The 11,550-nt window shown below is 37.4% G+C and overlaps 1 protein-coding gene and 1 long non-coding RNA gene across 2 annotated transcripts; both read left to right on the top strand.

Moving 5' to 3' along the window:
• The first annotated feature begins 95 nt into the window (after window positions 1-95).
• Window positions 96-5,036, top strand: LOC127938613 (uncharacterized). Its single transcript, XR_008148749.1, has 3 exons — window positions 96-285; window positions 2,066-2,187; window positions 4,788-5,036. It is a non-coding gene; the product is annotated as an uncharacterized LOC127938613 (long non-coding RNA).
• A 1,066-nt stretch (window positions 5,037-6,102) lies between these two features.
• On the top strand, window positions 6,103-10,803 carry LOC127938612 (probable G-protein coupled receptor 132). Its single transcript, XM_052535331.1, has 2 exons — window positions 6,103-6,261; window positions 8,300-10,803. The coding sequence occupies exon 2, from the start codon at window positions 8,302-8,304 to the stop codon at window positions 9,373-9,375; it is 1,074 nt and encodes a 357-aa protein (XP_052391291.1). The 5' UTR covers window positions 6,103-6,261; window positions 8,300-8,301; the 3' UTR covers window positions 9,376-10,803.
• Window positions 10,804-11,550: the final 747 nt, after the last annotated feature.

Raw genomic sequence — 11,550 nt, 5'->3', positions numbered from 1 at the left:
CAACTTTGTTATTTTCACACTGTAAAATTTTTCCAGGATTTCACAAGATATAACTGTAATATTTCACAGTTAATTACATTATTACCACTTCACAGGCTTTAACTGTGATCATTCACAATATAATACCGTATTTAGACTTTTACTGTGAAAATAATGCAGGCGCGGGGCTTTTACAAGAAACTACTGTGAATGCCGTCTTTTTTGAGTGGCAACTGCGGCAGCGTCATCAGAGCGTCATCAGAGCTCTCTGATCTACGTGGTCTCATTCGGTGGATTCAGACAGCGGTAAGTGTTTAAATGTCAAACTTTATCAATTTGATGTTTTTTATATGATAGTGCATGTAATTTAAAAGTATGAACCAAATTAGCGTTAGTTGTAGGTTCTGTTGTCATGTTTTTGTAACTTAGCTGGAGCAGACTCGCATCAACGTTTAAGCGCGCAAATTTGAATGAAAAGACGTTGGTTGTAGTGTTAATTATACCGTATTAAGTTAACTGTGAGATGTCTGATTAGATACACCATCGAACATTTAACTTTAGCTTTACTTAAAGCTTATCTTAGTTACTCTAACAGCGTTCTCTCTTTTACCACAGCATTTTCTACATTGACCGAAGATAAAAAAAGTTATAAGGTAAGATGTGGCCTTAATGTGGGTATTATGACAGTTATTATCAACTAGATAAATTATGGTGATTGTGGATTTGGGCAGAGGTGGATTAAATTCATCTCAAATTAGTAACTTTATAATTTTCTTCCCTGCTGTGTGTGTGAAACGGAGCAACCGTTGTCTTTCTCGTCAACAGAAAAATGAATGGGGGGCTTCATCCAGCTGAGTTCACGCAGCATTTTCAACCGCCATTTTTATTCGGATAATTTTCAAAATATTACTGTTATTGTGTCATGAAATGTAGTTTTAAAAGTATTTCAGGCGAGAATGTAGTTGTTTTAAACTCAAATATGCGGTTTATTTATAATGACAGCGTCTATTTAAAAAATGTGTTTCGCCGATCTCGGAGATGAGCTCCATGCGATCAGCGGGAGCTCCGTCATCATGTATCCGCCGAGAGTAGCCTTACATCGGCTAGATCTTCTGACATTTGCCGCTGGCTCTGATGTGTCTTTAGTGGTTCAAGATAAAATATAATTCGTTTGGGGTAAAATGAAACGTTTCTTATCTTTGGCCTATATTCAATTTATCTATTAATATGTTTTATATATATATATATATATATATATATATATATATATATATATATATATATATATAGGTCATTTTTATTTCTGTCTCTATAGAAATATGAACTTTTGTCATATAGCTCCGGTTGACTGCTCACTGACAACATCTGTCGTTCCTCCTTGTTGAATGAGTGGAGAAGGGTATTCCTGCACAACCGGATTAACGCGGCGCGAATTGACGCCAAAGTTCAAAATTTTCAACTCGGGCGGCAGACGCGAATTCGCGTCAAACGCTAAATACACAAAAAGCACCATTCGCGCTTAACGCGCGTTTCGCGCGAATAGCGTAATTCGCCCGAACTAGACGCGCGAATGAGGCGAATTCGCGTCTTGCGCGCCGCGCTTAACGCCCCATTCGCTCCGCGAGACCTCCAGACGCGCGTAAACGCGCCTTTGCATTGACTTAACATTGAAATCACATCATCTGTGAACGGGTAATAATTCTAGGAGGAAGAGTACAAGTAGAAACAGCCATAGGGAGATGGACAGGCAACAGGCTCTTACTCCATCCTCTGCAAACGGAACATGTAAATTATGTAAATTGTTGTGTGCGAATGCTTTGCCTAGGTAAATCACACACCTCTACTTTGGTGAAGGTCTATTCTTGACTGTGTTTGTGATGGAAATGTTTTTCAGTTCAGTTCCATGCATTTTTTTTTCTGAATTACAGTACTTACACCTGAATTACACCTTTGTTTAAACTGAGCTAACTTTAGTTTGACTCTGTACTGCAAAAGCAGTGACCCACTGAAGGTGGTGACTGGGAACTGACACCTTTTTCATCACATGAATTAAACTAACAGGTTTCTTCTGTCTTTTTGTTTGTAGGTGCTTCTTGGGCATCAACCCAGAGACGGGCACAAAATCTAAGAGGCAGAGAGGTCACATGAACCAGCAAGTCTGCACTCTTATCAGGAAGCTCATTGACTTCGAATGGATGTCAATCTAATGTAAGCTGTGTTCCAATTTAAGAACGGACTAATGAAACACAGTATCTGAGTTAAAGGAACATACTGACTTTTTGTGACTTTATCTTATTCCCCGTATCCCCCAGAGTTAGATAAGTCTATACATACCCTTCTCATCTCCGTGCTTGCCGTAAGTCTGTCTGAGGCACCCACCGCTAGCCTAGCTTAGCACAAAGACTGGAGGTAAACGGCTCCAGCTAGCATACTGCTCCCAATAAGTGACAAAATAACGCCAACATTTTCCTATTTACATGTTGTGATTTGTATAGTCACAGTGACTCTAACCATCTTCTAACCCTATACATACTGGGAACTATATTCTCAGAAGGCGAAGCACTGCTACTTGGGGAGTGATTTTCTCACAGCACCTGAGAAGCCCTGTGGTGAGGAGCAGAGAGTTTGCTCAGAATTGGAATAAATCACTCCAAAGAAGTAGCAGTGCTTCGCCTTCTGAGAATATAGTTCCCAGTATGTATACAGTTAGAAGATGGTTGTGTCTCATATGACCTTGTTATTTGTACACACTGTGACTATACAAATCACAACATGTAAATAGGAAAATGTTGGCGTTATTTTGTCACTTATTGAGAGCAGTATGCTAGCTGGAGCTGTTTACCTCCAGTCTTTGTGCTAAGCTAGGCTAGCGGTGGGTGCGTCAAACAGAGGCACTCAAGGAGATGAGAAGGGTATGTATGGACTTATCTAACTTTGGGGGATACGGTGAATAAGCTAAAGTACCAAAAAGTTGGCGTGTTCCTTTAAGCTAGATGTAGTTATGCAGTAAGAAGTTTACTGAAGCTATTAAAGGGTTAGTTCACCCAAAATTGAAAAATCTGTCATTAATTACATCCCCTCACGATGTTCCAAACACAAGAATTTTGTTCTACACAAATTAAGAAAATTTTAAGCAATCTGAGAGCTTTCTGATCCCACCTATAGACTACTATGTTATAACCATTTTCAAGTCCGAGAAAGGTAGTAAAACCATCGATATAAATAGTCCATGTGACTACAGTGGTTCAACCTCAATGTTATGATGCGACGAGAATACTTTTTGTGCGCAATGCAATCACATGCATGATCGAGAACACATCACGTGAACAGCATCGGATACTGGCACAGAAAGGAAAAATGTTGAATAAAGTCGGTATTCTATTTTGTTTTGTTTTGTTTCTGCGCAGTAAAAGTATTCTCGTCGCTTCATAACATTAAGGTTTAACCACTGTATACATATGGACTATTTTAACAATCTTTCCGGGCCTTGAAAGTAAAATAATTGCTGTCCATGGAGGATACAGAAAGCTCTCGGATTTCTTAAAATATCTTAATTTGTGTTCCAAAGATTTTTGGGGTGAACTATCCCTTTAATGTGTTCTATAGTGTCTCCTGATTCAATGTAGAGTTTAGACAGACTGCAAAATAAATGTGTAAAATTAATTGTTTTTACGTTTATTTGATTTTAACATGCCTTGACGTCTAAAAAACGTCAAATTTACAGTACTTTACAATAGTTTTAAGTGTAAATTTACATTACTTGCTACTGTGTTGAATTACTATGCAATTTAGCATGCAATTTTTGCTTAAAGGGTTAGTTCACCCAAAAATGAAAATTCTGTCAGTAATTACTCACCCTCATGTTGTTCCAACCCCGTAAGACCTTCTCTCATCTTCGGAACACAAATTAAAATATTTTTGATTAAATCTGAGAGCTGTCTCACTCCTCCATAGGCTTCTAAGGGATTGAAACTTGCTGGCCCAGAAAATTTATTAAAAACATCATTAATATAGTCCAAGTGACTACAGTTGCTCAATCTTACGTTTACCAAGCAACGAGAATACTTTTTGTGCGCAAAACCCCCCCAAAAATAATGACTTTATTCCACTATTCATTTCCTTCTCTCTGGGCCTCGGGTGAATTCATGTAGTATAACAGCGTAGCGCTTCTGTGTTATACGTCACATGCATCACACACATGACCAGCGTCGGCCAATAGTGAGCCTACGTGTGACGTATAACACAGAAGCGCTACGCTGTTTTACTACATGAAAAAACTCAAGGCCCACAGAGAAGGAAATGAATTGTGGAATAAAGTTGTTTTTGTTTTTTTTGTTTTTTACGCACAAAGTATTCTCGTCGCTTTATAAACTTAAGATTGAGCTACTGGAGTCACTTGGACTATATTAAAGATGTCTTTAATACATTTTTCTGGGCCAGCAAGTTTCAAACCCTTAGAAGCCGATGGAGGAGTGATCCAGCTCTCAGATTTCATCAAAAATATCTTAATTTGTGCTCTGTAATTACTGACAGAATTTTCATTTTTGGGTGAACTAACCTTTTAACCTCAGTCCTGTTACTCACGTGAAAAATAATAGGACTGGGTAAAAGTAACGGGAGTGATTAGAGTCCTGGTTTGTTGATTTAATATTAATTGAGAGTACTATTCACATTTTTTTTAATAGTTGAAATTACTTAAATTGTAGACATTTTAGGATTAGTGTTACAATGCGAGCACCATACTTACAGGGAGTCAGTCCACCACAGAGTAACTTAAACTTTTTGTCTTTCTTATCTTTTGTATATAGTGGATAGAACCCACACTATGCAGGTGCCAGCTGCGAGGGAAGGAGAGAGACACCTGCGACCCTCTCTATTCCCACCTTTTTGTCTTTTCTTACATCTCTCTCCCTCACTCTCTCTTCTCTGTCTCCTTCTTTCTCTTTTGACACACATTCCTGTTACCCAGTGTCAATCCCTGTTGCCCAGTGTTTTATTCATGTAATTAAATTGTATTTTACTTCTAAAAAATAAAAGTTATGTCACTGTTTTTATCAGTTTTGTTTGGTCCATCATTTATGCTAAATCACAGTAATAGATAGACATTCACAGTTATGTACAGTAATTCTACAGCTGCTTACTGCTAAATTACAGTAATAGATAGACTAATTTCACAGTTAAATACATTAATTCTACATCTGCTTGCTGCTAAATTACAGTAATAGACACTAATTTCACAGTTAAATACATGAATTCTACAGCTGCTTACTGTTAAATTACAGTAATACATAGACACCAACTGTAATTTCACAGTTAAATACATTAATTCTACAGCAGCTTACCGCTAAATCACAGTAATGCGATGTCAGAATTACTGTGAAGTCACAGTATACAGCTGTCATTTCACAATAATTTACTGTAAAAATGTTACAGTAATTTACTGTGAAAGTCATGCAATTATTAACCTGCAATTTATTGTAAATTTACAGTCAAATAATTAACAGTGCATATATAGACATAAATGTGTGTAAACTTTACAGCTTTCGTTTATAGTTGTGGTATTTGTACAATATCATAATAGCCAACCACGAATGGACAGTTAAAGTCATGAATGGTAACAATGGTTTCCAAAAAAATAAAATAAACTTTTATTCATGACGAACAGTTGAAAAACAACTGTCATAATTTATTTAACATTTAAACATCGAAATGATTTAATAATGTATTTTTTTATTTATCATATATTTTCAAATGGTCCTATTCTGCATCATGTTAAACTCAAAATTATTTCTGATAATAATAAATGTAAATATAAGATTATATGTAATTGTAAGATTATAAACTTTGTAACCGGTAATGAAAACACTACTCTAAATTATAAACATCTGAGGTGCCTAGTTTTTGGGGTTATGACAAGTAATGTGCTGATATTTAAAGTAATTATCATTCTTTGTTCACTGGAAGTTTTTGCACACAAAAACAAGTGAAGGAAATTTAAATTTACCCAGTTTTGGTTTTGAGAAAAACTCACTCACACAGCACGCGCTGTCCTGCGTCATGGAGGTTTCCTCTTTTTCATTCATTTGAAACAACACATTGTGAGACAGCTGTCAGTCACAGAAAGCAGAAGCGAGGATCATGTGATCGTGTAGGAAGCCTATTGTCTGTTGGGTTTTCAACTGTGCGCGCGCTTGCTCCTCGTCACTTCACGCGGAGCGCGACACTACAGTAAGTTCAGTGGTTATGGATAAAGAGCGGACGCTTTCTTAACACCATTAAGAGGTAAGAGCCACGATTTTAACCCCTATACATTTAAAGAAAATCAAAGTCATATTTGCGTTTACATATTGAGAAGTACTGTTTTTTTTTTCAGGAAATCTACAATCTGAAATAGGATGTGCATGTGTGTTTAATTATCTAGAACAGGGCTTTTCAACTTCTTACCTCAATAAAACGGGTTTCTCTGAAACACTCTACAGCTAAAACACCTCACTATAATAATTGTATTAATGTACATTAACTAAGATTACAACACTGGATAATCCTTACCAGATCATTCATTAGAAAGTTGGCAAAATAAATTAAAATCAAAGGAGGTTTTAAAAACAGGTCTAACGTCTTAAATGTCATATTTCTAACAAATAAATAAATAGTAATAAAAAAATACCTTGAATGGTTTAGTATGGTGCGATTTTCGTGTAGGCATTATGACAAACAAAGGAGTCCTAAATATTTAATAAAGATGTCAAGTTTAATTTAGACTCAGAACATTTATTTGTCTGTTCTGATACCTGTAAAGCACATTGATTTTAAATCAAATCAATTTTACGATAATAAATAATGGTATGTCTGGCATCTTCTTGCTGTAGACCATCATGTTTGAACTTGCTTGTCCAAATCAGCTTGGAGCATCTAAAAATAAAGGTCTCCTACACTTGACTGAGCATGGCCAGTGTCTTGACACTAATGATATGTGACGAGGGAATAAAAGGTTTCATCTGATCCAGAAATCACAGTGTCTGTCTTAACACCCGTGCAGTGATTTAATGACTTTAAGGAGGTCACAGAACACAATGAAGACTGATAGAATAATGCTGAATCTTTTTCTCCCTCCACTGTCTTTGTATCCGTGTCTTTCTTGAAACTGACCATCAATGCCATTATTATCAGTCCAACTGTCTTTGTGTCATTAGGTCAAATTAAGGTCTTGCACTGTTTATTTGCTCAATACTCTGTTGAGTTCACGGTCAAGGTCAGGGTTTTTTTCTCAGTGTGAAAAGCAAGAAGCAACAAAGAAAGGAAATGACTCTTAGCCAGCTTTAGTATGCAGTTTGCATAAACCTATGGGTGGTTTAACAGTCATTACTCTCTGACCTTTAAAAATAGCTTGCTCAATTACTGTGTCTATTCAATTTAGTATCAATAACCACTCAGTTTTACATTCTCAAATGTCTAGAGACCGTTACACTATGATTCATATAATTCATTTAGAAACAAATGTGTTTTCCCACTAGCTTGTTTCTGTTCTGATGGACTTGTTTCTTCCCCCTCTCCCTGTGGAAGATGGGGTCTCTATGAATATTTCAGTGGCTGTCTTGTCTAGCTGGGGAAAATGTAGGGAGTGGTATAACGTGCTTTATGGAGATAAAGGAATGTGGCTGTTTTACTATGGATGAGACATGCAGAAACACTGAAACACTACATCCAGTGTCATGCGGTTAGATTGGAGAGTTTTACCCTTTTGCTTTCAGGTCAAAGGGAAACTACCGTACTTTTATTAGATGACCAATGTAGTTTAAAAAAAATTCAAAGCACACCTATTCTGTTTAACGTTTGGTGTTAGTGTAGAAATAGGCTTTTACCTGTTTGCTTCTGTTGTTATTTTTTTATTTATTTTTTTAAATTAAATTTTAGGTCTTTAGGCCTTTTTTATTTCTAAAACTTTCTTTAATTTCAATTTATTTTTATTTCAAAATGTGTACTGTGCCTACTTTTTTTAACCCTACAAATGTTGAAAAAAAAAAAAAGAGATATTGTATGTATACAAAATAAAAATGTTCACATCGCCTCATGGAAACAATTTAAATGTATAACAATTAAGAGAATGACCTAGTACAATGTGGCAGCTATTCAAAATAAATGTGGAAACAAAATAGTACAAAGTGGATACGATTTAACTAAAATTAGGGAACATATTATTAAAACAGGGCCACAAAATAATGAAACACGGGAATGATTTGAATGATTTGTTACTTGTGCAGGGCTCCCACAGTTTTGTTTCGCCCCTAATTCTCATCTCTCTCTTTATTTTTCCTCCCAGATATGATGCAGGAGTCCACTGTGGCACAGAGCATCCTGACGACCATGAACCAGAGTGTGAAGGTGCCCTGTGAAATATCCTTTGAAGATGACCGCGTTCCACTGATGGTGCTCTACATTGTGGTTTTTATCATCGGCCTGCCAGCCAACCTGGCCACGGTCTACCTCACCTTCCACCAGGTGTGTCGTAACAACGTCCTGGGCATCTACCTGCTCAGCCTGTCCGTGTGCGACCTCACCTACCTCTTCACGCTGCCTATGTGGACGGTGTACATCAGTAGAAACCACGAGTGGCCCTGGAGCTCCATGGCCTGCAAAGTGACTGGCTTTGTGTTCTTCAACAACATGTACATCAGCATCTTCCTGCTCTGCTGCGTGTCCATTGACCGGTATGTGGCGGTGGTTTACGCCATCGAATCTCGCGGTCTTCGCCAGAAAAGGATCGCAGTTATTGTGGCGTTTTCGATCTACATGGTGGTGGGCTCGGGTCACGCGCCTGTCTTCATGATGCCTGAAGGCAATGCCGCTGAAGGAAATCGGCGTTGTTTTGAGCCCAGCCAGAGCTCAGCGGTGGTTACCGGATTCAGCTACGCCCGTGTTTGCATCGGCTTTTGCATTCCCCTTGCCATCCTGATCTTCACCAATAGAGCCATTCTTGCCAACGTCCAGGCCAGCACCAGCCTCAATCCTCATCAGAAAAAGAAGGTGCGCTACCTGGCTGTGGCGGTGGTGGCGCTGTTTTTGATCTGTTTCGCTCCGTACCACATCATCTTGCTCTTGCGTGCCATTACCTTCCACTTCCCCAAGCTGCAAGAGAAATGTCACTTTGAACAGCACATCTACACACCCTACAAAATCTCCTTAGGGCTGTCGACTTTCAACAGCGCCTTCAACCCCATTCTCTACGTGTTGTCCAGCAACAACATCCGTCAGGAGATCAGAAGAAGCATGGCGTCGCTGTGGAACAGAGTCAACTTGAGTCACAGCAGCCAGCACAACATGAACAGCTCCAAAAGCAATTCAGACCCCGTCCCAACAAAGGGCAATCAAATGAGGACGTGTCTCTCAGCATGCTAAAATTTTAGATGCATTGGACATTTTTTGCTTGATGTGCTATCGCTTGGATGCTATCAAAGGGAAAAGTCAGGGGTTGTTACATCAGCACAATGGCATCTTGAAGTTGGACAGATCTGGCAAAAAAAAAAAAAAAAAAACTTAAATGATTTTCCTGTTAATGTGTTTTTTTTTTTTTTGACTGAAAGGATCTCACTATAAGATTGTCTCTGTGTATTTCATACCTCCTACATTCTCCTATTCTTCCGTCACAGAAAGTTTCCGTAACACCCCAGTCTGTGCTGCAGCTTCTGATTATCTTGGACTCATATCTAGACGATATTCTCCAGATCAAACTCGACATACAGGAAGAGGCCATCTGGCCCACTTTTGAAACTGACTCACTTCGTTTGATTTTGATCTGACATGGCCTTTATTACTCATACCAAAATAGATCATACTGTACATAAATAAAGTTCACAAAACAAAACATTATCAGGAAACATGTACAGTTCTCAGAATGTCTGCCTGTCCAAAAGGTATAAATACCAATAAATTGACAAATAATGTGGGATAACCTTATAATAAGTTGCTAAGTGCCTCAGAACTGATCACAGATTTGGGGCTACAAACTGGGTAGAATAAGGGCATATCCAGTGACCGGTTTATTGTAGAAGCTCAGTACATGATTTCTGTTTCCTAGTGGAAACATATTTTTAATGTAATGTGTCAGCGTTAAACTGCATGTCTTTAAGTGATGACCGTGTTGTTTGGCAAGTTTACTATGTACAAATGTAATGTATATATTTCTATAAATTATCGTTTTTTGCTGTGTTTTTATACGATTTTTGGAATGGTTGTGTTTTGCGTTATGACTAATTGTTATATTAGTGAATGTCATAATTTCAGGACCCATTACACATTCTGTTGTATTCCCGTTTTTTTAAGGTGTAACACTCTTATTTTGCTTGATTTTCCCATTTGTCCCATTTTCCAGATTTCTCTTTGTAAATTAGACCATTATAAATCTCAGTCAAGCTTTTCTCATACAGTCACCAAATTATGATGGACAATTTGCACATAATTCCGTTCTTCTAAGAAACTTTAAATAAACTCGAGCGAGATTACAAGAGAAGCACCAAAAAACTTTCCTGTGAATTTGACATGGATTTAAGAGTATGATACTAAAATTTGTAAATGAAGTATTTCAACAGATACTGAACATTTTTAATAAATGTATTTATGTTTTTCACAGAAACAAAGCACTCTAAGGACAAAGTGCAAAATAATTTAAATGGGTAATATGTGATATTTGCCATTTGAGCATTAAATATTGAGAATTGTTGGTTTCTGTGGTCTGATGATTAAAGTTTGGGTCGATCAAAACTATCCATTTGTGTGCTCTTTTAAGTATGAGAGATGTGTAGACTAATAAAAAAAAAAATGCTGACTACTCTATTTCTGATTAAATTTTGAGCAACTGTAATAGTTTAGCATCTTTCCTCTACACTTTTTAGTAAATGCATATGACAATTTTTGGTCTTTCATGAAAAAGCCAGACAAATTCATGGTCACCTGGTATGTCTGCCCTCTCCTTCCACTGTAAACATCCTGAATAATTAACTCAGTTCCTAATTGGCCCTTCCCTCAATGAATAATTAAGCAGCCAGCAGCTGTCCTCAGCCAATGAAAAACCATCTCCCTACTGGTGCCCTTCCCTGCTGTGTGGCATAAACAAAACTATATTTTACACAGAATGTGAAGCCATATCCTGGGAAAAAATCTTATTTCTGTGAAATATCTTTGCCACTGGAAATTCACAGATTAAGGCCATTCTTAATTATTGGGTTCAGTAGACAGTAGAAATGAAAGTAAAAAGATTTTTCTACAAAGCCATTTCCTTTTGTTCTTTTTGCTTGGATTTTCTGTCTCCTGCTTTCTTTCGTAGTATCCCTCTTGATATCTTTCATGAAATGTGAATTTTTAATAGATACATTTAGAAAGGAAGGCTCTACAGAAAACATCCTGTATTCAGGCACTCAGTCCTTAGATGCACCTGCCTTTTTCCATCTGTAGGAAGAGATCTCTCAAAAGTATATCAATTTAGTGCCATGAACTTCTCATGTAAAATATATTACCTACTATTTCATATTAAGAGCTGCCAAAACCATGGAGTATCCTTAGCTGTATCTACTTTAT

This window comes from Carassius gibelio, chromosome A20, assembly GCF_023724105.1.
Source record: "Carassius gibelio isolate Cgi1373 ecotype wild population from Czech Republic chromosome A20, carGib1.2-hapl.c, whole genome shotgun sequence".
Classification (NCBI taxonomy): domain Eukaryota; kingdom Metazoa; phylum Chordata; class Actinopteri; order Cypriniformes; family Cyprinidae; genus Carassius; species Carassius gibelio.
The sequence above is the reverse complement of the archived record's forward strand: the minus strand, read 5'-3'. Positions and strand labels throughout refer to the sequence as shown.